We start from the raw sequence: 27,805 nt of genomic DNA, 5'->3' as shown, positions 1-27,805 counted from the left end.
TTTACTCGCCCTCAGATTGTTCCAAACCTATATGAATTTCTTTCTTCTGCTGAACACAAAAGAAGATATTTTGAAGAATGTCGTTAACCAAACAGTTTATGGACCCCATTGACTTCCATAGTATTATTTTTTTCATTCAAATTCATACAGGTTTAAGGGTTGAGTAAATGATAAGTTAAAGTTCATTTAGTGGTATTTTGTTGGTTAAAAAAACTTGATGTGGCATAGACCTAGTTAAATAGATTTAATATTTAAAATAGGTTCCTTTTGGCATTAGGCTTTAAAAAACATTTTTTTTTTTAAGAATGTGGTGCACATTAGCTATTGTTTTAAGAAACACAAGAACTTTTACCTACTTAGTGTGGTTACCAAGTTTCTGCTGAATCAAATGTTTGTGTGTATTTGAATCAGGGCCGCAGGGCATTGCATAGGACTGTCAGTCCCTTATTCGTACCCCAGAGAGGGTGAGATGTGGCTGGGCAGGGTCAAGGGGGAGTCCTGGGTCAGTGGCTGTGCAAACTCCCTCTCTGTTGGAAGTGCGGGTTAAGATAATGTGTTTGTTCAGTGTGACAGGTAACAGACTCTCTATGATGGCCAATAAACGCTTTGAAACTAAAGAACACAAAGGAGAAGTGAATTGCATTAAATGGTTGCATTATACTGTGTTTTGGATGTGCTATTTAGCATCATTAGAATAGATAATTCAGAAACAATGTAAACAATCCAATTTTTAATCAGTGTATTTTTTTTTTTTTAGTTAAAAAATATTTAAATATCCCTAAAACAAGAGAAGAAAAATGGCACAATATATCAGATTTTCAGAGCATTCGTACTGAATTTTGTCTTTTTTTAAAATTATTTTTTAATATTATAATAATACTTTTGTAAATCATTTTTAAACATTATATTAAGCATATACAAAGAATATGATTATTTTAAGCATAAGCCATTCAATTAATTCTACAGTTTATTTTAAATTTTTTTAATGGGCATTTTGTGTGGTGTAATAAGTTCTTCAGGGGTAGAAGTGAATAGCAAAGATAATGTGTTTTGTATGATGAGAGGTTTTGTCCAATGTGTGGATTGTATCTGCAGTTATCATGGGATTGATTTTGTCAGCTTAGCATGTGACCCACCTGTCCCATTAATGGCTTACTCAATATGTGTATGTTTGGTACAAAAGCATGCATAAATATAATGTGATGTCAATGTAATGAGCGGTCGTATATTTAGGAGCATGTGGTGTGTGTTCCTGCGGTGCGATCGCTGCGTGGGTGCTGCGTTTTGGCTTTGTCCCGTTGTTGGGAGCGATTCCATGCTGCAACAGGCACCTCTGTCCTGTTCTGACATCATAATGAGCAAAGCATGCTGGGAACCCATAATGCCTCAGCATCCCTCTTTTATGTTCCTTGTGTCCGTGTCCAAAAATGGATCTTAACGTATTTCTTTTTAAGACACAGAACAACAGGTTAAAAACTCACTGGCTCTTTTTCCTGATTTTTTTTGTTATTTTATTTTTTAAACCATCATTCAGTTTGTTTGATTTATATATTTTATGTATTTATGTATTACATTAGCTTTCAAAAGGTTTGGGTCAGTAAGACTTTTTTTTTTTTACATTCATAAAAATCAAGGATGGATATTTATGGACTTTTAATAAGGACTTTTATTCAGCAAGGATGCATAAAATTGAACAGCAAGATTGAACATTTATTTCTATTTCAAATAAATGCTGTTCTTTTTACATTTCTATTCATCAAAGAATCCCGAAAGAAAAAAAAAACAAGACAATTTATCACAATTTTCACAAAAAATTAAGCAGCACAACTGTTTTCAATCTTGATAATAATGTTTCTTGAGCAGCAAGTCAGCATATTAGAATGATTTCTGAAGGATCATGTGACTGACTGGAGTAATGTAATGCTGAAAATTCAGCTTTGCATCCAAGAAATAAATTACATTTTAAAATATATTCAGATAGAAAACAGTTATTTTAAATGGTAATAATATTTATGTTTTTACTGTATTTTTGATCAAATAAATGCAGCCATGGTGAGCATAAGAACTCAATTCAACATTTAAAAAAAAAAAAATCTTACAAACCCCAAACTTTTGAACAGTAGTGTATATCGATATATTGACTTACTATGTAATGATAGATAATAAACAAATATGATATGAGCAATTCCAGGCCATTTTAATGCAGGTTTCATGGCTTTTGGATCATGCATCTAACCCATTTACACCCATATACAGAAACAGGCAAGATCTGCCCCCGATACCATACTATTTTTCAGTACCATGGTAAGAGCAGTTAGTCATCCAGAAGGTATTTCAAGGATAATGATACTGTCCAAAAGTGTGTCCGGTCATGTTTTATCCACCTGCAAGGTTAAAAATGATCTTTCAAGTGTGCTCTTCTCCTCTTTGTCTCTCTTTCTCCGTCTACCTCTCTTTCTCTCTCGCTCGGTTTCTCTCGGGGCAGCTGCTGGGGTCGTGGCTCTTTAGCGAGTTGAGTGACTCCCTGCTCCTCCCTCTTAACAAAATGCCAACCCCAGATGGAGTCGTGATCGTTCCGTTAACCATTCTTCTCCCTACATCTGCTGGGATTCTATATACTCCTTAATTCACTCACCAGTGGCTGGCTGGGGCGCGGGCTGAAAGGGCCAGCACTCCTCCACGCTGCAAATAAATGCTTCATTTGTCTCTTCTCTCTTTTGTTTTGTTTGGGGAACACATGTCACGAGCTCAATTACCCAACCATTTAACAGCCCCTGAGGAGGAGAAGACTCTCCCCTACTAGGAGCTATAAACTGCCCAGATGGTCGTCTGTGGACTCTGGTGCTTTCGATCCAACATCCCTGTTTACTTTCACTTTATCTCTCTTTGTTTTTGCGGCTTTGTTTGCATGTCAAAGTGTGTGTTGCATTAGAGTTACCAACCTGACTTTTCTGTAGAAAAATCACAGTGGAGATCTCTGTTAAATTTCAATTTCTTCAGCAAATGGAGTCTGTTTCTTCTGATGAAAAACACTCCAGTAACTCACATGTTAAGACCCCAAAAATGTCTATGCTCAGATTGAACTCTGATCTGATTCATTTTATCATTCCATGTTTTTCGTGTATGTCAATAATTAACAAATTTTTTGTGTTTTTAGAAACATCGGGAGAAGCATCTGAGACAAAGTTGATCCTTAAAGCGATAGTTCACCCAAAAATAGAAATTGTTATCATTTACTCATCCTCAGGTTGTTTTAAACCTGACTTTCTTTCTTCTGTGGAACATAAAAGAAGATATTTGAAGATTTTTTTTTTTTTTTTGGGGTCCATGCAATGGAAGTCAATGGGCTCCAATGTTGTTTGGTTCCCAAGATTCTTCAAAATATCTCCCGTGTTCCACAGAAGAAAGTAAGTTTGAGGGTGACGGAATTTTCATTTTTAGGTGGAGTATCCCGTTAAATGAAACTGAGAACTCAAGTCTGTTGAGCTATGAAATTAGCAACCTTTGAGCAATAGTTTTCCTCTGGGTTTCCAAGTCCATCATTTTAAAGTCAACAAACTCTCTTCGAGTTTCGCACAAAGCTGCATTTGCTTTGCGTCATTTTGGCTTCTGTTTTTCAGCCTTCTCTTATTTCTCTGTGATTATGCCTGGAATTCACCACATCCACTTTAACGTCCATCCAAATGCTACGGAGTTCATTCAGTAGAGCACTCATCTCTCTCTCTCTTTTCTCGAGCGCACTGATAAATGCTGTGTGTAGCTGGCAGGCTGCAGGTTTGTGGGGTTTGTCCTGTGTGTGAGAGGAATATAAATCTAATGTGTGAGCGAGAGGCACCATGCTCTGGTATCATGAATTAACGCTTACTAAATAACAATAGACCTACTGGTGACTCTTCCTGTGGTTGAAGCTCAAAAACTACAACATGTCCTCCAGCTAAAGGGATATTTAAGCCATGATTACAGAATAAATGAAGTTTGACTATTATATATATTGTGAAGTTAAAGCAGGTCATTTTACTATGTGTTTATAATTGAAGACATTAAAGTTTCTGCCTAGAGGTGTAAAAATCTGACAATGAAAGTTATGCATTTATTAAAGAATTTTATTTTGATTTTAATTGGTAACAAAAATCATTCATTTTAGTTAATACAATAAATCCCAATGTGTTCATTTCCTATAAAAAATATATTTGTAGACCTATTTTCAGTAAAATTCCTCTATGTCCACACTATAAAACCCGAATAAGTTTGCAAAACTCAAATTTGAGGTAATCCGTTACATCAGGGTGAACTTGGAAAGGTCCGCATTCCGGGACTCAAACTCGGGTCGCCCGAAGCGCAACGGCACGCTGCCCACAGGGATATCAGCGCCAACATCTTAAATTATATTTTTAGCATTTGAAATTTATCTAGCTATAACTAGCTAATTCAGCAAACTCTAACTGGTAACACAATGCTTTGATAACATTAGCATAGCAATTGCTGAAAGAGTATGGCAATGTAGAACATTTATGAAATACCTGTTCTCGAACTAAGCCCATGCTTCACATTAATCTTGCACAAAAAAATCATTATATAACACTAGCATTTATTCTCCCTTTCGAGTGTCATGGCAAAGCATGTTGGGAAATAGAAATCCCAGCGCAGTTTCAGGTGAATTTATGTTTGTCTAAATTAAAAGAAACAAGTTCATAAAACTCAAAACAATGAAACAGTTCAGATTACTTAAAATGTGTCAGTTTCGTGAACTCAAAAGAAAAAGAACGTTCTAAATACTCATAATTTGATTGTACTAATTTGTTTAATTTGAGTTTTCCCTTTTAATTTGTAATTAAACCAATTAATTATTTTGAGCGTTAGGGTTTACAGTGCAGATCCTGTCAACTTCTAGGTGTATATTGTCCCTCCAGTTACACTTTATTTTCGAAAATAATTATGAATCATACCAGAAGAATTCAAACCAAATCATGACAAAATTGTCAGATTTTATGATGCATGATTTAGTTTGTCAAAGCAAATCATAGTGCTTATGTTTGTTGTTTAATAATTTAATTTGGCTGAATAATGTCTTTACTTTTATAGCGTAATGCCAGTGAAGTGGTCCACAAGTTACCTGTCTTGCTTCCTCTTTCTTTTTCTCTTTTTTTCTTGGTACATAATATCACTCATTGTAGCTAGACTTTCAGTTGTCTGTTTTAATGAAAATTTTGCCAATGAAAGACAAAGCCTCTGTCGGAAGTCAAAGAGATGCAGAGTAGATGAGCCTGAGGAAGAGAAGATAGATGGGATGAGCTGTCGGTGGTGTATTGGGACAGGTAAGCTGTGGGAAGTGGACACGGTATGAGTTTCCTGTCCTGCTGAAATTCTGATGGACAGTGACTGAATCAGTGTTGCCATTTAGCAGCACAAGATGTTTTCAAGTCATAAGACCCCTGATTCATTTAGAATTCAAAACTTTTTTAGTAGCGTTTTCAGTGGCTTAACATGTGTTTTCATACAATTCCAGACTAATAGAACTTTAACTCGACAACAATGTTGTCAACGAGAAAAGTTTTTCCTTTGTGTTTTTTTATGTACAGAAGACAATGTTGTCAAAATGATCCCCGTTCACACTGATCCTTGAAAACGACAAAAAACGCTGCATTGTTCTGCCAGGCCAGTAGTTGGCGACGTCACTTTGTAAAGAAACACTATGTGCCTGTAGACTGAACTCGTAATACACATGCACATAACGTCACCGTCTTCACAAATTCGCAGTGTTGTTTATATGTGGAGACAATAACGCCAACGTTTTCAAAAACTTGCACTTCGAATCCCGTTTTAAAAAAGTTTTCAGGCCCCTATGGCCAAAATGCATAAAATGGCCAAAACGCATAAAAAAGTGTTTTTAGTTGAAAACGGTGTTGTGTAAACGAGCCCTAAAATTATTTTTTGACACATACTGCTCTCCCTATGGGAAGCTTTTGGTTATTCAGGGAAAATTCTATGCAATTCTTTTTAAAAAGAGTTGATATTTTATTATTGCTAAAATTTTGTTTCTTTTTAAGGGAAATTATGGGAGCAATTTCTGTCTGTATTGATCTGAGATCTGGTTCATGACGTTGAATGATTCTCTAATCCGATCTATGGCTGTTTGTTAAAATGCCTTGTCAGTGAAGTTAAAAATCCATGGAAAATCATGGAATGATGAATTGAGAGAAGTGCCTGTTTAGCGTACGTCAATGCTGTAAATGGACATGATGGACGAGACCGGGACTGACAATCATCTTAAACTAGAATCGCTATTCCCACACACCCCTCTCTAGTCGCTAAACTAGTCCCCCAGGTGCCATTGAGCGATCAGCCCCCTCTTCTTCTTCTTTTTTTCCCCTAACTCTCTCCATATCGCTCTTTCCCCATCACCCCCCCCCCCCCCACCACCTCCACCTCTGTAACCCCCTGGCCACGGAGGAGGAAGGGTTCGGGGGCGGCCCCCCGCTGTTCCCCTGCGGAGCCCCCATTGCCCTGCGTCCAGCCCTCATTGTGCCCACCTCCCCCCCCGCCCCCTGCCAGGCAGGTGACAGGGGCCTCAATGCTGCCTGGACCGAGCTCATGGAACCTACAGATGGAGCGTGGAAATCAGACTCCAAAGAGCTCAGTCACCATTCTCACTAAACAGGCCAACAAAAGACTGCCAAATAACTCCCCAAAAGAGATGGAGTGAGAGTGAGAGAGAGAGTGAGAGAGAGAGAGAGAGAGAGAGAGAGAGAGGGAGAGCGCTCGAGAGAGAAAGAGCCAAATGCAACAGTGTAATTTACAGATTACAGTCTGTAGCGTTTGACTTTTTTGCAGCAGTAATGATAGAAACTCAAGGGAATTATGTCAAGATAGAATTACTTAATTATTTTGTGTTTTCAATTTTTTATTTTTACTTTATTTAGCATTTGCCTTTTTGCAGCAGTCCTATTAGAAACTCAATGGAATTATGGGAAGACTGACTGACTTATTTACTTATTTCATTTTATTTATTTACATTTATTTTATTTTACTTTACTTTTTTATTTTATTGCAGTGGCAATGATATAATGATATAATTTAATTGCAGCACTTTTTGTTTGTTTTTGCAGCAGCAATAATAGAAACTCCAAGTAAATAATGGGAAGACCAAGAAAAAGAAACCGAAAACTGAGATGTTTTGCTTGTACCCAGATCATAAAGTGATTTGGAAGCTGTCTTGCCCTTTTTTTCTCATTCCCCTGCAAACTTGATTTGATGGTTTGATTTCTGGATGTTAGTTTTGGGAGAATAACATGTTTTTATGTGCTTTTCTAATTTGCGGGTCAGTTCTCTGAGGACTTTCTGTGTGAAGGACATGATGGATATCATTTCCTCAAAAACTGTCTGTTCACTGTTCACTGCTGTCTACTGAAAATAGTCTAGACTTTTGGGGTAAATGGCATGGAAAAAAATAGATTTTTCTCTAGTGTTAGAAAATGGAAAAGTGGTAAAGGACAGGCATCCCTGTCTCTCTTTCCATTCCAATTCCTGTGAGATGCCAGAGAGATTCACGCTGGCAGTGGGCAGCAGCATTTCCTGTGTGGCTCCAGGGTGGAGACAGAAGGGTTTGCTTTGCGTGACTCTTCACTTTCAATTAAACCTCGAATTCTCTCTTTCTTTTTCACTCTTTCTCTGCAGGAGAAATACACCTGCATATTTGTTGGGAAGTCCAGATGAGTTTTTGTTTGTGAAATAGAACCATTACCTGGTTTATTTATGGCATCTGCATTACTTTTTCCAACTAAAATGTAAACAAGCTTTTACATCTCAACTGTAAAATCGTATTAGATTAGTTCACATAGTTTCTTAAAGGAAGAAGCACATTGCGGATCCTACTTTTTGCATATCCCTTACTTTTTTGATTATTATACTTCATAAACTGAAACTTAATGAAAAGTAAGTTTAATAGACATTTTTAATTGCAGATGTAATTTTGGGGTCTGCGGATGCGGTTTCGCTTGGCGAAGTCTGGGCGTCTTTTTACGCTTTGTGTTTTCAACCATATGGGGGTGAAAATCGAAGAGAGAGCGAACAAGAGAAAGGAGATGGCTAGTGTCAGACGAAGCAGATGTGGCGTTGGCGAGTTCTGGACGGGGGCTTTCGAGGCGTATTACTGGACAATAGCTGGCTGTCACGCTAGTTTGAGGAGCCTAATCATTTGATAGGGCCCCCCTCCTCTGGGTACAGATTCCCTGAGCTTTAGTCCACTCACACTAACATTCTCTTCTGCTGAATTAGCTACGAAAGAACCTATCACCCGGTCCAACTTCACCCCAAATAATACCTGCATATGAGCGAGTGATGTGTGACGTGTGCATGAGTGAGAGTAAATGTTGGAGATACTGGCCTTCGATTTTAAGCACAAAATAACTTACAACAATATTGCGGTCAATTTATCTAGCTGAATATAAAAAGATTGAAGTGATAAATGCATTTAAAGTTTTTAAATATTACATTTCTGAAATTGTTTTGCAGGTGATTTATACACTGTAAAAAAGAATTATTGATTTACGTGAAAAAAGTAAGTTACCTGGTTGCCTTAAAATTTTGAGTTCATTGAAAACAAAAATTTGAGTTAATACAAAGAAGGCGATTTGGTTTAATCAACAGAAACTCAAAATATTATGTTATCTGAACCACATTAATTATCTAAGTTGATTTGATAAAAGAAAAAATGTTGTGATAACAAATCATGAAAATATTTTTAACAGTGAAGAATTGCCATGTTGTGAATCTATTAATTCTATTTAACTTTTTTCTTATAGTATTTTGTAAATTTGTACTTTAAATGTGCATATTTGTATATTCAATATGAAGAATTTGTTTAATTAAAATATTTTAGTTATCCCTTGCATCAAGACATGCACTACAACATAATTTTCAAAGCATTGTTGCTAAAAAAAACTATTTCTAGTGTGGAAAAAATATATATATTTATTTTATTTTATTTTGCTTATGACATAATTTCCAAAGCATTGCTGCTCAAAAACTATTTCTAGCAGGAATAAAATTATATATTTACTTACTTTTAAAAAAAATATATATATTTTATTTTTTATTTTATTTCATTTTATTTTATTTTATTTTATTTTATTTTTTATTTTGCTTTAACTTGTGACGTTCTTTAGTCTGCGAAGTACAAATATTTTAGTCACTCTTTTCTATATCATGAAACTGAGGACTGGGGCTGTGAAAAGCACCATAAATGTATCAGAAAAGAGACTTTTGCTCTATATTCCAACTCTTTTGAAGCCATGCAATAGCTTTGTGCAAGGAACAGATCCAAATTCAAGTCATGAACTTCTAATTTAAAATTTTGTGCTCTGCTTAACAATTGAAAATCTCTCACAGCTTATAACAGAGTGCTGGCTTTAATCTTTATTTAATAATGATCTCATTTTAATGTTTACTTTGTAGCAAGCCACTCGGATGAGGGCTCAGATGTGGACTCAGAACCAGGTTTGCCCCTAAAGAGGAAACAGCGGCGCAGTCGGACCACGTTTACGGCCGAGCAGCTGGAGGAGCTGGAGAGAGCTTTTGAACGCACCCATTACCCTGATATATACACCAGAGAAGAGCTCGCTCAGAGAGCTAAACTCACAGAGGCACGAGTACAGGTATATTTATCCACAAACTTTTAATATACAACTCTTTTACTTCCTGTAGAAATTTTGTTATTGATGTGACCATGTCAAATTTTTTTGCCTGTAATCACTCTATACACACTTTCTCGTAAGTTGCGTTGCCGCCCTAAAAAAAAACGTTAATGTGGTTTACACTTGGAGACTAAATTTACCAGCATTTAGCCCTGCACCCCTGCCCCGAAGTCACATGACACACTCGCATAAACACAGGCTTCTTTGTGCGTCTGACCTCTTGTTTTTACCCTAGTATTCTGTCACAGAAAACCCCCAAAACACAATCTTTTAATAAACTCTATTATTAAGTCCTTCTAACCCAATTAAACTAGAACCCGTGACATGATGTCATCGCTTTTTAATGAGCACAGATGTTTCGATCACAATCAGACCAAACACGCTTCGAGCTACTGAACACACAAAGAGTGCCTGTGTAAACTCAGATACAACAAACACACAAACACATTCTTATAGGAATAACATGGTCGAATATCGTATTCCTGAATAAAGGGGGGTGTTGTAGGAAGTCCATGCTGAAATGTGTCATAAATTTGGCACCAGTTTGTGTATAAAAACAGTCTTACGAGTGTATTACTGTTCAATATAAGTATGTTGTTTGTTGTTTTGCAGGTTTGGTTCAGTAATCGCAGAGCTCGCTGGAGGAAGCAGGCAGGAGCCAATCAGCTAATGGCGTTTAATCACCTGATACCTGGTGGTTTCCCACCCTCCGCGATGTCAAGTCTTCAGCCCTATCAGCTGGCGGACAGCCCTTACCCTCCCTCATCTATCTCACAAGGTGAGAACTATAAAGCATATAATACACTACCATTTAAAAGTTTGGGGCCAGAATGTTTTTTAAAAATAGAATTAATACTTTTAATCAGCAAAGATGCATCTTACAGACACCAAACTGTTGAACTGTATTTAAAACAGTCATGCAAAGTGTCAAATAGTAGCCCTGTGGCACTTTCAAAACAGTTTCTGAAACAATATTTGGTTCATTTATTCCTTGGAAGCTCAAAGATATGAATTTGGTTGGGATTTATATTATTACAGGGAAAAAAAATCTATTCGAATGGCAATAAAATTGCCAACTAGCACCTGTAAAAAGTGAAATGATGTCGAAAACGTCTTTATGTAGAACAATTATCATCAAAAAAGGCCTAGTTTTTATAAAGATCAACTTTAAAAATCAACTAATAAAAAAATGGTATGTAACTTTAACAAAGATATTCCTTTTGATTTTTCATCTGTATCTTCTCCCCTCTTTCTCTTTCTCTTTCTCTTTCTCTTTCTCTTTCTCTTTCTCTTTCTCTTTCTCTTTCTCTTTCTCTCCCATCAGTGTCGGATCAGCCCAGCACTGTGCACAGGCCTCAGCCTCTTCCCCCCACCTCAGTGCACCAGACTGGGCTTGGCAGCGGACCGGGGGCCCAGGAGGGGAGTTCGGCCTACTGCCTCTCCTCTGGACGTCACGGCTTCTCTGGTTACTCAGATGGCTATGTGGCCGCGCCAGGCCATGCAAACCCAGTGAACCCCACCATCAGCAACAGCCTCCCATCACAGGTCAGTATCATCTCATGTGACATATATGTTTTTTGTACATATGGCTGTATATATTGACCAGTTGCCAGAGGTGTTATCTGTGTTATGGTTGAGACGCTGTTACTCAATTCTCATGCTGAGAGGTTAGGCAATCATACAGGGTCATACAAGGAAATCTTAAAGGTACAGTCACAAAATATGGCTGTTTAATTCAGTGAGTCTTACTAGAAAAGGTTGACCGCAGAACTGTATTCATTATCAAGATTAGTGCATATACAATGTGGGATCAACAATTTTTTTCTTGTTTTTGTAAGAAGTCTCTTACACTCAACAAGGCTGCATTTATTTACTTAAAAATACAGTAAAAACAGCAATATTGTGAAATATTATTACGATTTAAAATAATTGTTTTCTATTTTAATATGTTTTAAAATGTAATTTATTCTTGTGATGCAAAGCTGAATTTTCAGCATCATTACTCCAGTCGTCAGAGTCACATGATCCTTCAGAAATCATTCTAATATGCTGATTTGGTGTTCAACAAACATTATGCATTCTTGCGGAATAAAAGTATTGATTTATTTATTTAAAAAAAAAAAAAAAAAAAAAAATCTTACTGACCCCATACTTTTGAGTAGTCAATACAAGCTCAAATCATTGTTTATTGTGGTGTTGCATTCTGAAGGTCTCTGTTTTTACACCGCCCAGCGGATTGGCAGTGTGAGTGAATGTGAGAATGAAGGTGTGAGGAGGGGTAGGACATGACCGTAAGGATGGTGATGATGATGGAAACGAGAAGTGAAAGACAATTATTTGTGATTACACACTCATCAGCTGTTATCTGTCGGCTCGCCTGCTGCGCAGAATGTGCTAACAACCAGAAAATGAGCTCCTAACTGCCTCAAAGCATCCGGTAGTTACACAGGAGTGGCATTCTGGGTACTGTCCTCAAACTCGAACCCCTCTGAGTGCTGTGTGATACAGATAAATGGAATGAAAGAGATGGACAGAGAGAGAAAGAAATGGACGCAGAGGAAAAATTAGAGTGATTGAGATAGAGAGCGGCCCCGAGGCTATGAAACAGAAGATGGTGTTGAGAATGAGGTTCTTTCTCATAACACACACACACACACACACACACACACACACACACACACACACACACACACACACACACACACACACACACACACACACATAAAAGAGACAAAAGCCTGAAAATGGCAGTAAGATTTATGGAAAACAAGCAACACTGCAGTCTAAACACATCGTCATTGATCAGATATGATATGGTACAATAACGTTTTTGTTAAAGGGATAGTTCGCCCAAAAATAAAAATTCTGTCATTAATTACTCACTCTCATGTTGACTGAAGCTTGAATGAAAAAATTCCAGAAAAAAATTTGAGGAATTGCTAAAGCTCTTGTAATAAAACAACAGCTCACTGTTTCCATGGTTGTCTGTGTCCAAAAAATAAAACACAAAAAAGCACCATAAATCATAAGTCCATACAACTTAAGTTTGGGTCTGTTCCTCATACTATATATGCATGGCTTCAGAAAACCACTTTTATGCTACTTTTTTTTCTCCTTTTTGAGTCTTGACAGCCCTTGTTCACAATGAACTGTTATTGCACGGAAAAAGCTGTAATGCAATTCTTTAAAAACTGCCTAATTTTGTTTCATGGAAAACATAACAGCATATAGTTTTGGAATGACATGGGGGGGAGAAAATAATGACAGTTAACATTTCATATGAAAAGTTTGGTAACACTTAATAAGGTTCCAAACAATAAGGGTCTGTTTTTGTTAACATGAACTAACAGTGAATAATACTTCTAAAACATAAGTTCCTGTTAATTTTTAATCTTTACCAGTGTTGGGGAAAGATACTTTTAAAAGTTATGCATTACAATATTGCGTTACTTCCTAAAAAAAGTAACTAATTGCATTACTTAGTTACTTTTTTTGTAAAATAATGCGTCACGTTACTTTTGCGTTACTTTTTTTTTATCTGGGATTGGCTGTTTGTTTGTTTGTTTTTATAAAAACAAAAAAGTTCTATTTTTGGCAAATGTAAAGGTCATTTAACAAACAGTGCTGCCAATTTAGCGATTTTGTCGCTAGATGTAGTGACTTCCCCGCCCCTTTTGAGACTTTTTTCAAAAGCCTACTGTAGCGACAAATCTAGCAATTTCTTGGACAAACCTTATCTAGATTCCATGACTCGCTCACTGATCTATATTTATATTAATATAGGCTAGTATGACATCATCTAGCGATATTTAGCGACCAGTTTTAGCTACTTTCAACTGAAAGCAATTGGCAACACTGATTAGGGGTAGGTCATTTGTACGAATTCATACAAATTTGGCAACTTGTAAAATACGTATGATTTAGCAAAAAACATGAATTCGTATGAATTAGCCACCTCATAAAAAATACGTATGAATTGCTGTGAGATCGGGTTGGAATAACCATCATGTACAGCACAAAACATGTCAAAGTAACTTGCATTACTAATTTGAAAAAAATAACTCAGATATTTTGTTGTAAATTTAAAAGTAATGCGTTACTTTACTAGTTACTTGAAAAAAGTAATCTGATTACATAACTCAAGTTACTTGTAATGCGTTACCCCCAACACTGATCTTTACTATTACATTATTAAAATCAAAAGTGTATCTGTATCTCGTAATATTATTTAATGGACCTAACCTAACCATGGACAGTTGTATTTTTATATAATAAATAAATACTGTAACAAATGTATTCCTCATTGTTGGTTAATGTTGGTTTACTAACATTAAGGAATGGGACCTTATTTTAAAGTGTTACCAAACCGTCTTTATTTTTCTAATTATGCTAAAGTTCAGTTCATGATTTTAAAAAGCATAAACCTTATGAAATAAAGACTCCTCTCCGTAGATTTGGACTATCGCCTCGTGTACAGTAATTGAACTGCACAAAGTTATTTAACATGACGTATTAATTGAAGTGTGTCTAATTGCAGTGCCCCCAGCAGCAGGGTTTGTAATCAGAACCAATTCCTTAGTCATTAAGGCAGCATTCCTCCGTCAGGAATGACTTAGAGGTCAGGTAACTCTCACACTCACACCCAGTCTGTTATTGCCATTAGTGTGTGTGTGTGTGTGTGTGTGTGTGTGTGTGTGTGTGTGTGTGTGTGTGTGTGTGTGTGTGTGTGTGTGTGTGTAACCTGGCACAGGGTCGGCCAGTGCTGTTGTGTTGTTGTTGAAGGGCAGGGATTCTCGTCGTCATGACGATGTTGGAACTCTTGACGTCTGGGATTCTAATTATGAGGTCCTCCAGACTCTTAATTGATTGGAATGGGAGAATTTACCCTCCATAATGCGCTGTGTAATTTATGCAAATGAGCCACTTTGTTGGCTAATTGTTTGAATTATGTATTTATCTGTGGTTTAATGTATGCTGAAATAAGCTTGGGATTCAGAGTGTGTTGAGGAGGGTTGTCCCTGCAGATTGGTTTGTAATTTATTAGCAATTGAAACTGTGATTACAAAAAAAAATAAAAATAAATAATTGATGGTGAAGCATTGGTATTAGATGGAGATACTCTGATAAATACAATGGTACTGAATGATTGCAGTGGTACATGTAAAAAAAAAAAAAAAAAAAAAACATGGTATTACATTGGTCATTTTTGTTGTTGTTGTAAAACATTACTTGTACATGAACAATAATTGACCTATATATCAGCTCAAGTCTGTCTCACTTGATTTTCTGATCCAGTTCACTCTTTTTTATATCTTTTTTAAATCAAAATCAAAAGTAAAACATTGTGATAACACTTCACTTAAATATAGCAAAAATGAAAATTCTGTCATTAATTACTCACCCTCCAAACCCGTAAGACTTTTGTTCATCTCCGAAACACAAATGAAGATCTTTTTTATGAAATCTGAAAGCTTTCTGTCCGTCCATTGACAGCTACACAACTGCTACTTTGATGCTTCAAAAAGTTAATAAAGAAATCGTAAAACTAATCCATATGAATTGAGCAGTTTAGTCCAATTGTTCTGAAGAGACTTATATAATGAACAGATTGAATTTAGGTTTTTATTCACATATAAACTCACACATCAGTTTGTGGTAAACGGAAGCTCAAACATGTTTGCTTGATGTGTGCGTGAACCAATGAGGTTCTTTCTCGTGTGTTAGGCAGCACATTTGAGCTTCCACAAGAGGTTTGTTCTCGAGCAGGTTGGGTTGAGCTTCTGTTTATGTTCGTGGATCAATGTTTATATGTGAATAAAAGCCTAAATTCAATCTGTTCATATAAATCGATCGAGTCTCTTCAGAAAATGGACTAAATGGCTCAAATCATATGGGTTAGTTTTACGATCTCTTTATGAACTTTTTGAAGCGTCAAAGTGGTAGTTGCGTAGCTGTCTATATAGGGACAGAGAGCTCTCAGATTTCATAAAAAATATCTTCTTTTGTGTTTCGGAGATGAACGAAAGTCTTACTGGTTTGGAACGACATGAGAGTGAGTAATTAATGACAGAATTTTCATTTTTGGGTGAACTATCCCTTTAAATATAAGAAATAATTTCAACTCATGCATCAGTTTGTAAAAACAACGACAACAACAAAGAAATGGTAATTACAAAAATCGCTTAACTTGTATTTTAATCTACAATATTCCATCAAAATGACATTTTATATCGGTTTGGAAATGTGTTTTTGCTCTTTGAGCTCTGCCGATTGTAGGGTTCTTTATCCCCCAAGTACCTCCGGACAGCTGCGTACATGCATCACACTTGCTGGGAAAATGTTTTATGAGGAAGCTTTTTGTCAACAACTCCTGTCTGGTCTCGACATGGAAGGAACATTTTCGCTTTCACCTCACATGTAGCCGGGGCCCGGGCCCCCCATGGGGAGGTGAATGAGAGAGTTTAACCTCCATGTGCTTTTCATTTGTTAAGCATCACACATCACCGTGTGACTCACACATGCTCTGCTGTACATGATATACGCTGTCAGCTCGTGTGATCCTTGAGTTATCTGCAAGGTGGGGAAAGCACCTGAAAATCTGTGAGCGCTTAGAGCTTTCAGTTCATTTCTCTCCTGAACAGCTGTTGAAGATGAACCCCAAAAGGAATTTCATGACCCTTCACACAGCTTGTAAAAGTGTTAACCGCACAAACACACATGGTTTCCTAGCGAAATGAGGAAATACCATAGACGCCTATTGTTTTGAATTAATATACCGGGTTCAAAACAAGTTTTTATTTATATAAGCAAAAACTAGGTTACACTGTGGTACTTAGTTAATGGGGCCAATTTTTGAAGGATTTAAAAGAAAAATGTGAAGCTTATAATTTTATAAATGCACTTACATTTAACTCTTCTGTTAGAAATTGTTTATTATTTTATTTATATTAATTTTTATAGTCATTTTAGGCATTCATTGCCATAGAAAAATTGTAAAACTGAATATAAATTTACTCTGAAAAGGTTAAGCATTATTTCTTGCTAAAATCATGTTAATAATAATAATATTTATTTATTTATTTATTTATTTATTTATTTATAATCAATGTTTATATATAATCTAATTTAGATTAAATATCCATATTTATATTAATATTTTTAATTAGTTTTATTTTTAAATTGTCTTCATTTTCATTTTAGATAAAGTTTTAGTCATTTTTAATATTTAAAAAAAAAAATATGTCTGGTTTTTATTAATTTTATTTTATATAATTTTTATAATAATTTTAAATAATAATTATTTAAATAATTTTTAAAATAATTTTTATTTTATACATTTTATGTGTTTTTTATTTTAGTTTAGTTTTAGTTATTTATTACATCAAGTTAAGCTAAATAAAAATGAGAAATATTGCCTTGGCAACTAGCTGAAATAATTTTCTATATTTTATTTGTTAACATTTATTTCATTTCAAAATGCTTTTTATGGTTTTAATTTCAGTAATTTTTAGTTGACTAAAATAACCTTGATAAGTGCATCAGTGTAACCAAGATTTTCAGGATTAAATAAATAAAACATGATTTATGAATTGTTTTTTCAATTGAGGACATTTCCAGATGTCCCCAAAGGGAGGTTTTTGTAAGATTTAGCTCACGTCTGAGGACAAATTTGTCCCTAAAGTATATCTAAGAAAACCCACCCACATATTTAATGTGCAATACTTTCTCTGCAACTGTTATTCATCTATCCACAGCATGTGGAACAAGTATTCCCTGCGCTTCTCTTCTTCTTTTGGATTTTAAACATTAAATCTTGATAGAAAAAAGTTTTTAGTTGTCTTACTCTTTTCGTTTTTTCATCTGGTTATGCTCTTTACCCAAACACACAACTCTGCACTTTTTCAGGAACATGTTAACCGGGCAAAGAAATACAGCCCCTCTTGTCTGACTCCGCCCCCTCTTTGGTTGCACAGGGTAACTGTTTAAAAGGAACCATGTGTCCAGCAGGATGGGGAATAATTTGACTCTCATGGACTCTGGACGGAGTCAGTGGGCCGGTTGTTCAGTCGGTGTGCAGGAGATTTTTTTTTTTTTTTTGGGCCGGACTGGTTTTGATTAATGATTAGCAGAAGAAGGGAACTGATATGTACTTGGCCCATCAAGGAGCGTACGAAAGCTCGCAGACACTGATGGCACACTCACGTCCCGCTTCCATCTGTCTGTCACTTTGTGAATTAGATACGGGTGGCCAGAGACGCTGTGTGAGAGCTGGAGAGATCTTCACTCGCTGTCACCGAATCATTTTTAAGATGCGTGTTACACTTAAGGAGGGTTTTTTTCCTTAACAGACTGGATTAAAAACTTTAGTGTTTTCATCATGTTTAGTTTGGTATGCTGAATTCATTCCACATCACAGAACTCAAATTAAAAGCAAATTTTCATTGTTTTATTTGGTGAAGATGCAGAATTCTCATAGATCTGGGAACTTAAGTTATTCCAGGTGTCTTAAAAATGGAAAAAAGGTGTTAAAAATGATTCTGAAGTAAATTTGAGAAGTTCTGAAAACTAATGGACTGTGCTGTGAGTGGTTGCCAGGGTGTTGCCATTGACTAGCCATTGACTGCCACAGTATTTACCGTCAACTGTGTGGTTGCCGACATCCTTCAAAATATCTTCTTTTGTGTTCAACAGAAGAAAGAATCTCATACAGGTTTGGAACAACTTGAGGGTAAATGATGACACAGTTTTTGGGTGAACTATCCCTTTAAGTTTAATAAGTATGGTTATGAACAATAGTAATAGTTGTGCTGGTAGTATTAACAAAAAATGACTAAAACAGCATGGTTTGTCTTTATAAAACTGGTTTGTAAGCATATAGATGATTAGATGTGGTTTTCTGAACTCACTTGGTCAAAATTTGGTCATGTATTAGCTAACCAGCATAAACCAGCCTGAACAGCACAGAAATCTATACTGGTCCAGGCTAATCTTTTCAGCAATATGCTTGTTAAAAAAGGCACTCAACATAGTGTTCTCTTCTTCTTTTTTCTCAGGTGATGGGGCTGTTGAATCCGGGTGGAGTTCCCCACCAGCCGCAGAGTGATTTTGCCCTCTCTCCGTTGACTGGCGGTTTGGAGCCCAGCACGGGCATGGCTGCCAGCTGCCACTCCTCTCAGAGACTGGAGGGTCTGCCAGGCCTGGCCAGCATGCCAACCCTGCCTAGCTCCCAGTCCTACTGCCCCTCCAGCTACAGTTCACCTGGGTACAGCGTGGACCATGTGGCATCTTACCAGTACAGCCAATATGGGCAGAGTAAGGTGAATACCAGCACTGTTTGCAGTGTAGCGAGAGTGACCCACATATTTATGTTCTAAACATATTTCAAAACATAAAATGTTCCATTTTGGATTTGCTTTATAGTATGTGAGATAACATTATTTGAAGGTTTAGGTCTTGTTAGAAGAAATGTTCTTTTAACATTGCGAAAAGTTTTAGCTGGTGCTGTCAAATCGATTAATCGCGATTAATCACATCTAACATAAAAGTTTGTATAATGTATATAATGTATGTGTGTACATATGTATACACACACACACACACACACACACAGATATATATATATATATATATATATATATATATATATATATATATATATATATATATATATATATATATATATATACACACACACACATATATATATATAAACACAAACTTTTGTTAGATACGATTAATCGCGAGTATTTATGTCCCCATTGTGACGTATATACGAGTGAAACAGCTTCTCAAACAAGACAAAATGTAGGGCGGGACTTGATTTTGTCCGTGGGGAATTGATTGGATTGTTGGATGGTTTGTGGTTTGCTATTGGTCGATCTCATGTGAGTGACAGGTTGTCTCGCTCTCGCAAAAGAGAACAAGATGTCGCTGTGATTTTTCACCATGAATTCAAAAAAAGAATCGTCCATTTTGAATTCATGGTGACTTTAAGACTCTTACTAATATTTATACAATATTTACATAACATTAACCAAAGAAACAAAATACTTTTAGCCAACCTGTTTTTCCTTCTGCATAGTATATGACATTCTGGAAAGATATTTTTCTTGGTCTCCCTTTAGCTTTTTTAAAGTTGCGATGTAACGGAAGTAGCGGCAGATATCTTCTTCCATATTGTGATGTACATCTGAGTGAAACGATTATCAAAAAGAAAAAAAATGTAGGGCTGGGACTTACTTCTATGTATCATTTCAATTGTTAATTAGATGGAGGCAAATTTAAATGTGAGCTTGCAGTCAGTTGTAAGAAAGGGCAAGGTTTAAATGAACAATTCATTCAATTATAATTTTATTGAATCATATATTTTTACTTTGTACACTTTTTGACACTTATTGATACATTTTTTTATTTATCACATTTTTTCTTTTGTCAAATCAACTTCAGTAATTAATGTGGTTCAGATAACATAATATTTTGAGTTTCTGTTGATTAAACCAATCACCTTCATTGTATCAACTCAAATTTTTAATTTCAATGAACTCAAAATTTAAATCTACCAGGTAACTTACTTTAAGTTAAACCAATAATTCTTTTTATAGTGTACAAGCCACGTGATTTTGATAAATTGCATCACCGCAACTAGACTTTTTTTGGCTAAACGTGCTAAGCTACGGTTCTTAAGAGAACTTTATTGAAAAAAAGTCATTGATTCTATAGAGAAACACGATCATCTGAACGTCAACTGAGATTATTTTCAGTGGAGTATTGGTCTTTTAATCTGAGACGTAATCATCAGTTTACATTAGTTAGTTGTAATCCGCTGGGCCGCCGCACAGGTTGGCGCTGTCATGGTTTATGATGCTTAACCCGCAACCTTTCACGACCCTGTGAGATGAGCTATATCTCATCAGCTCCAGGCATCCGTCAGCCAGCCATGTAATGAGCTCTGAGTAACAAAGATATCGTTCATGATCCACTCAAACTCACTGAAATGAGAGGAGCAGCCATCTCAGAACATGTTTGACAGAGGCGGAGGGGGGGCTTACGCACCCGGACTGCATGTCGAGTGCCCAATCCAGGACTGCATCTTGATATCATTAATTTGCTGGGGTCCGCACCCCGTAAGCACAGAGCTGGGGGTCCGTGGAGGAGTTAGCGGGGGTCTCGTTTAGGAGTAGAATGGCCCGTGGCAGGCAGATATTAGAACCATGTGTTGCAGACGGGTCAGATCTGTAGTTGCTGTTGATCATTGACTCTGATCCATACAGAACTGAATATAGGACAGCTCTCTTTTCATTTTCCCCCCTCAATCTCTCTTTTTCACTCTGTCTGTCTGTATTCTTAGTGGAATTGGCACGCACTGGCTCTCTCAGTCATGTGCTGTATTTTGCTTTTGCATTTTTCAATTTATTTTTCTTTCTATTGGCAAAGACTATATTGATATAATCATATAGTGATGTCGGTGTTTCTCAGCCATTGTCCCGGAGCCCACTAGGAGGCATCATTAAACTTCCAAGAACATAATGTAAAATAATGAATGTAAATAATAAATAAACTCATATCATTGCCTTGTTTTTGGCATTTTGTGTGTATTATAAAACTAATATTATTATATTAAATAATTAAAAATAAAATGCTAAAGGCTATTAAAATATATAATTTTGCAACATATAAACAAAACGGTTTTAATTAGTTTTTAACATTTTAATTAGTCCCCTAAACAATTAGCAAATGATTTTATTTTATTTTATTTTGCTAACTACATAATTTCCAAAGCATTGCTGCTCAAAAACTATTTTTAGCAGAAAAAATGTATATATATATTTACTTAATTTTTTATTTTATCATATTTTATTTTATTTTATTTTATTTTATTTTATTTTATTTTATTTTATTTTATTTTATTTTATTTTATTTTATTTTATTTTATTTTATTTTATTTTATTTTATTTTATTTTATTTTATTTTATTTATGACTTTCTTTAGTCTGTGGAGTACAAATATTTTAGTCACACTTTTTTTTTTACTCTTTAGAGATTTTTACTGATGTTAAATTTGTCCACTGTAACAAAGTAATGTAAAATAGTGTAGAAGCAGGTTGTATAAATGAAGTCTGAAATTGATAATTTATGTTAATTTATATTTAATTATATATGTTTTAATATGTATTTCATTTATTTTTAAAACATGATTTATGTTTAAAATTGTACATGTTCAATACACATTTTTTTTAATCATACATTTTATTAAATTTATTCAGTATTATTTTATTATCATTGATATACTATTGTTTTGTCTTATTTTTTTTGGGGGGGGGGGGGTAATTAGAATTTTATTTTATATTTTCTGTTTAGTAATTTTTTTTGTTTTTTGGATTTCATTTATTTTTAAAACATGTTTTTACATGTTTAAAATTGTATATATTCAATACACGTTTTTTAATCATACATTTTTTGAAAATTTATTTAGTATTATTTTAGTATCACTGATATACTATCATTTTTTGGTAATATTAAGAATTTTATGTGATATTTTCTGTTTAATCATTTAGTTTTTTGTCATTTTTATTAGTATTTTGTAATATGTCTATATAGTTTTTTTTATTTTAGTTATAGTATTTCAGCTTGAACTAAATGAAAAAGAGAATTAAAATAGCTGAAATAAAATATGTTTTATATATTTTTTATAATATATATATAGATAGATGGATGGATGGATGGATGGATGGATGGATGTAATTTTTTCCCCCTTCCGGTTAATGTTTATTTTATTTCAAGTAATGAAAATGTTTTTTATGGTTTAAGTTAACGATACTAACCCTGAGCTTAATTTATTTCTCTGTCTCTTTCAGGTGCCTTTCATTATCTGAAACCCAGCATCGAATGAAGACAGACAGGAAGGAGATGAAGAGATCTATGGATGGTCTGACCGTAAACTCTTGCACTTGAGCTCTCCTTCACCTCTTGAATGTTTGACCAAAACGACCATCCATCCTCATACTCCCGCTCCTCACTGGGTCTGAGCGAGGAGCGTTGTAGAGAAGCCAGGAGTGACGGCGGTCCTCCCTAACACATGTGGGTCCAAAGTGCGACTGAGTTGTTTTTACGAGGGGGGTATTGTGGGGTAGGTTTGGGTTGGGTTTAGGACCAGGATTGAGGTGTGTGGTGGACGGGTAAAAACCAATCCGTACATCCATCCCGTTTTGGAGCAGGCGACTGCATCACACATTCTGACGACACTTACTGCCTCCTTCCTGAAGAGCGACAAGTCATGGGACACACGGACAAAGGGAAAGGACAAAAAAGGACAAACTCAAAGACTGAGACTGTGCTTATAAACGGCATCGAATGGCAGGGAAGAGTGTGGCGCCATACTCTGATATCAGCTGTCCACTGACGGACGCACTTTAGTGGCTGGTTTGTGACACAGCTCGACGGTTGAGACACATTTTTGTTTGATATATTTAGGAAATAAGGGCTCGGAAACGTCTGCCAACTTTCCTTGTTTCTCATTCATAAATACACAAGAACATGTTCACATTCTGCACAAGTCAACGCTCTCAGGTCCTCTTCAGAGAGAGAAAGAGGGTGACCTAGAAGGAATGCACTCAAGTGTCCGATGGCATTTCAGTCGTGTCAGAGAGATAAACGGACTAAACGAAGAAGCGTGACCCCCTTTATTACAGTTCATCTGAGCACACACAAAATATCTTAGAATGAGACAGAAGTGATGTTCAGAATGGAATACTATCGTATCGCTTATTGCATACTGTATACTACAGCATATACTAAAATTGTTTGAGAAACAGAACGTTATGCAATGCTAAATATTTTAAATTGTAGTATGCAACCTTGTGAATGCTGTTGCAGTTTAATGTCATTTAGTGTAAAACATCTTTAAATGAATCAAGAAAATTCAAGAGTTCATTGGTCACAATGGAATAGGAAGGTCAAGTTGAACACATTGCATTGTGGTATTGCGTATTTCACAGTGCAATGGCAAATGTAGAAGGTCATCTAGTTAGTTTTGCTTGCAGATATGCACACAATATGCATACTGCAGAAGTAGAATGAGTAGTATGGTAGTACACTATTCTGAACATTCAGAGAGAGAAAACGAACCCAATGAAAGTGCAATACACACTCAATACCTCATAAACACTCGTCTGTTCTCACTCGCTCAAGAAGATCATCTGTTCTTAAACTCTGTGTTCCAGATTATGCAGCGTTTCATAACGCTTTCATTTTTACACTGCAGTTTTCAGACGAGCCAGAACTGAGTTCTTTGTTCTGTCTCTGTAACATACTGTTCATCTGCCTTCACATCTTAAGAATTGGAACAATTATTTTTTACCTTGTTTGTTTTTTATACTTTAATGTTTCTTGGTTCTCGACTGCATATAATTGTTGATGGAGAATGTGTAAAATGCAGCACTATTTACTATTTATAAGAAAAAATAAACAAATTGCATTCAAACTTGTTGTTTTGAAATTATTTACATTTTCTTGTTTGTCATTATCTTTCCCATCTTTTTTTTATTTTTGGCTCTCTCTTTTTTCCCCTTTCATTTTTTATAGACCTTCTACAACAAAAAATTGCATTTTTCTGGATCATGTTTAACATGTTTTAAATGATTCTGCACCTGTGTATGAAATGCTGTTTTATGGAAATGAGCGTGACGGACGGGTCAGTACATGATCAGATTTGTTCAGCTTTAGCTTCATAGAGCAGTTTGATTCATTCAGAAGTATATTCAGTTTCATAAACACTCTTCTCTCCAGGGGCTCTTAACAGAGAGCTGGAAACCATCAGACACTTTTCTTTCTTTCTTTCTTTCTTTCTTTCTTTCTTTCTTTCTTTCTTTCTTTCTTTCTTTCTTTCTTTCTTTCTTTCTTTCTTTCTTTCTTTCTTTTTTCACTCTTTTGCTCTTTCTTTCGCTCCTTTCGCTTTTTCTTTCACTCTTTTGCTCTTTCTTTTACTTTCACTCTTTCTTTCTTTTGAAAGTTTGCTCTTTCACTTTCTTTCGCTTTTGTTCACTCCTGTCTAGCTTTTACTTTTTCGTTCACCCTGTCCTGTGCTCTTTTGCTTTCTTTTGCTCTTACTTTCACTCTTTCTTTTGCGCTTTCTTTTGCTCTTTTTTCCTGTTTCTTTCCTTTTCTCTTTCTTTCTTTCTTTCTTTCTTTCTTTCTTTCTTTCTTTCTTTCTTTCTTTCTTTCTTTCTTTCTTTCTTTCTTTCTTTCTTTCTTTTGCTTTCATTCTCTTTTGAAAGTTTGCTCTTTCACTCCTTTTCACTCCTTTCTATCTTTCTTTCACTTTTTCTTTCACTTTCTTTTGCTCTTTTGCTTTCTTTTGCGCTTTCTTTCACTTTCTTTTGCTCTCGCTGTTTTTCTTTTTCTCTTTCTTTTGCTCTTTCCTTCTTTCATTCTTTCTTACACTCTTTCTTTCACTTTTTCTTTCTTTTGAAATTTCTTTCACTTTCACTCTTTCTTTTAAGTTTGCTCTTTCACCCTTTCTTTCATTGTCGCTCTTTCTTTCACTTTGTCTTTTGCTTTCTTTCATTCTTTGACTTTTTCTATAACTCTTTTCTTTCTTTCTTTCTTTCTTTCTTTCTTTCTTTCTTTCTTTCTTTCTTGTGTATTAAAGGTGCTAAAGAGGATCTTTTCGTCGACTGAGAAACCAAAGACTGTTAGTGAGTTTTTTAAATGAGCGCATGCGTAAGAACAACCCCCCTCCTTCACAGCTCATTTCGAGGGAACGCCTCCCAAAACTCGTGCACGAGTATTGGAACACGAGTGTTTGCCACCGGCATTCGCTGTGTTAGTGGATTCATTATGTCGGACTCACCGCAGGTAACTCATAATCTGCAGTTGTTACTCCTGTCTCCTGACAAAAACATTGCATGCGGCGCCTGTAGAGTGTGGAAAGTTAATGGAGCGCGCAGCCGCGCACGTCTTTCACAAGGAACGTAATGGCAGTGATTGACAAGCCAGAGGGCCAATCGTTTACGCGATGATTGGCTGATGTTTTTAAGGCCCTACCTCATGCACAGATGATGTATATTAATATTATTACTTTCAGTGCACCTAATAATTAGTCTTTTATCAGTTAGTAAAGACAGTTTCAAGTAATATTGCAAAAATGTATAAAACAAAACATCCTCTGTAGCACCTTTAATGTGTTTGATTGAGTGTATATGTCAGCTTTTATCAAATATAGTTACATGTTTAGTATAGTTAGTTTTTTTTTTACAATCACTAGGACACATTTCTCAATACTTAGGTCACTTTTTTTCACACATTGAGCAGAACAGCAGTCTATGTAGGCTAAACTGTGGATTGTGTAAGTGCTTTGACACAAAATGCATTCAATGACTACATTTTTCAATTTACATGAATTGTTTTCTCCATACATAAACACCAAAACCTAAAGGCCAGTTTGCACATGTTTGTATACTCTTTTCAGAACTGTTAAACTTAAGTTAAAAAAAAAGTGTTTTAGTAGTTTTAGCTCAATTTGAATGAGAAATTAACTGAATTGAAAGTTGGTGAGGAGAACTGTGTGAAGTTTTGAAAAAGTGAGTATTGAGAAATGTGTTAAGAAAAAACTGTAAAATATAGTGCACAGTGTTTCCCAACCTGTTTTTCCTTGTGTGTTCCCATCCACATAAATTGACAAAATGTACACATTTCGTTTTCTTTCCTTAAAAGGTAACTCTGTTTTAAGCTAATCATTTTTTAATCATGAGATTATTTATTGAATTTATCAAATTTATTTTTAATTTCTATTTTGCCTTCATATTTGTATTTAAATGTCATATTTTTTGTTTTATAGGCTTTGTGAAAGCAGTTAAAATCTTTCCAAGTACCCCCTGGAGTCTGTTTAAGGATCTCCTGACATTAAATTTAATGTAGCACACCTTTATGTCTTTTTACATTTGTTTTTCACATCCACAAAATCTGGATGGCTTTGCAAGTGTCCCTCTCTTTTGCTCCCTTTTCCAGCATGGAGCCTGGTGTCAGACACAATAACATATACTGGAGACAACTTAACCTTTGACCCCTCGCACTCTTTGAAATCAGTAGACAATCACAGCATAGCTGACAGGGCAAGAGTTACTCCCCACTCCCCCATGTCATTCCGAGACAGACGGCTGAAAGAGGAGAGAAACAGTGAAAAAAAAAACAACAGGGAGAAAAACATGAAAGACATGAGACTGTTTCTCGCAGTAACGAATGATGTGGAATTTGGTTAGTTGAACCTTACGGCTCATACACAAACATGCAGGACAGAATGTGAGAGCAAATAATTCAGGAGTTCAGCAACTTTTTAAATGTTTTTCAATGTCCTGAACAGCTACATCAGTTCTGCAGAACTAATCATCACTGAAATATCTGCAGCAGTCATTCTGAATTGAACCAACATGGGTTGCATGTCTGTTTTGATTGGTCATGGACAGTGCGGAAAAAGATAATGCTAAATGCTAAGTGATAAACTGCAGTTAAATATAATTGTATATAGTTACACTGGCAAATAAATAGGCACAGTAACTAAAGAGAGAAGAAAACACGTTCAGTCAAACTCTAATGTGTTATGGCGCAAATATATCTGTCACTTGAAAGAGACTACGGACAATTTAGACAGATGCCAGTGTAGATGAGTTGTGTCACATGTTCTCATGCTCAAAAATCATAAACTACAAAAAAAAAAACACACACACAAAAAAACGACCGACTACTGTTTTGAAATTATTGTTCATGGTAATATTAACAAATGTCAATATTTAATTTGAACCCTTAACCCCCCTTTTCACAGACCAGGCATAAGCTAGTCCCAGACTAAAATGCATGTTTGATCTGTTTGAACTGAAAGGAACTTGGACTGACATATCGTAAAATATGTCAGTGCCATTGTTTTGTTTCAAAATGCACACAGTAATATTATTTTTTCTAGTGTATGTTTATAAAAGCTACTTAAATGTCCTAATTGAACAAAGGCATAATCCTGGTTTAGACTAAGTCCTGTCTGTGAAACCGGGCCTTAAATTCTTACATACATAGCAAAATCACCAGAGTTAAATCAACTCTGCTCGGAGTACATATGGTCCCTCTCTA

The 27,805-nt window shown here is 35.6% G+C and overlaps 1 protein-coding gene across 10 annotated transcripts in view; it reads left to right on the top strand.

The window, feature by feature from the left end:
• Positions 1 to 24,170, top strand: part of pax3a (paired box 3a) — a 50,217-nt gene extending 26,047 nt beyond the window's left edge. For all 10 annotated transcript variants that reach the window (XM_048163930.1, XM_048163934.1, XM_048163933.1 and 7 more), the window contains 5 exons: positions 9,454 to 9,653; positions 10,305 to 10,470; positions 11,017 to 11,237; positions 18,746 to 19,009; positions 22,546 to 24,170. In XM_048163930.1, coding sequence (XP_048019887.1) covers positions 9,454 to 9,653; positions 10,305 to 10,470; positions 11,017 to 11,237; positions 18,746 to 19,009; positions 22,546 to 22,563 — 869 coding nt within the window. In that variant the 3' untranslated portion in view covers positions 22,564 to 24,170. The remainder of the gene's footprint in view (positions 1 to 9,453; positions 9,654 to 10,304; positions 10,471 to 11,016; positions 11,238 to 18,745; positions 19,010 to 22,545) is intronic.
• Positions 24,171 to 27,805: the final 3,635 nt, after the last annotated feature.

Source organism: Megalobrama amblycephala, linkage group LG17, assembly GCF_018812025.1.
Source record: "Megalobrama amblycephala isolate DHTTF-2021 linkage group LG17, ASM1881202v1, whole genome shotgun sequence".
Classification (NCBI taxonomy): Eukaryota; Metazoa; Chordata; class Actinopteri; order Cypriniformes; family Xenocyprididae; genus Megalobrama; species Megalobrama amblycephala.
Note: the sequence above shows the minus strand (reverse complement) of the source record. Positions and strands in the feature narration are given on the sequence as shown.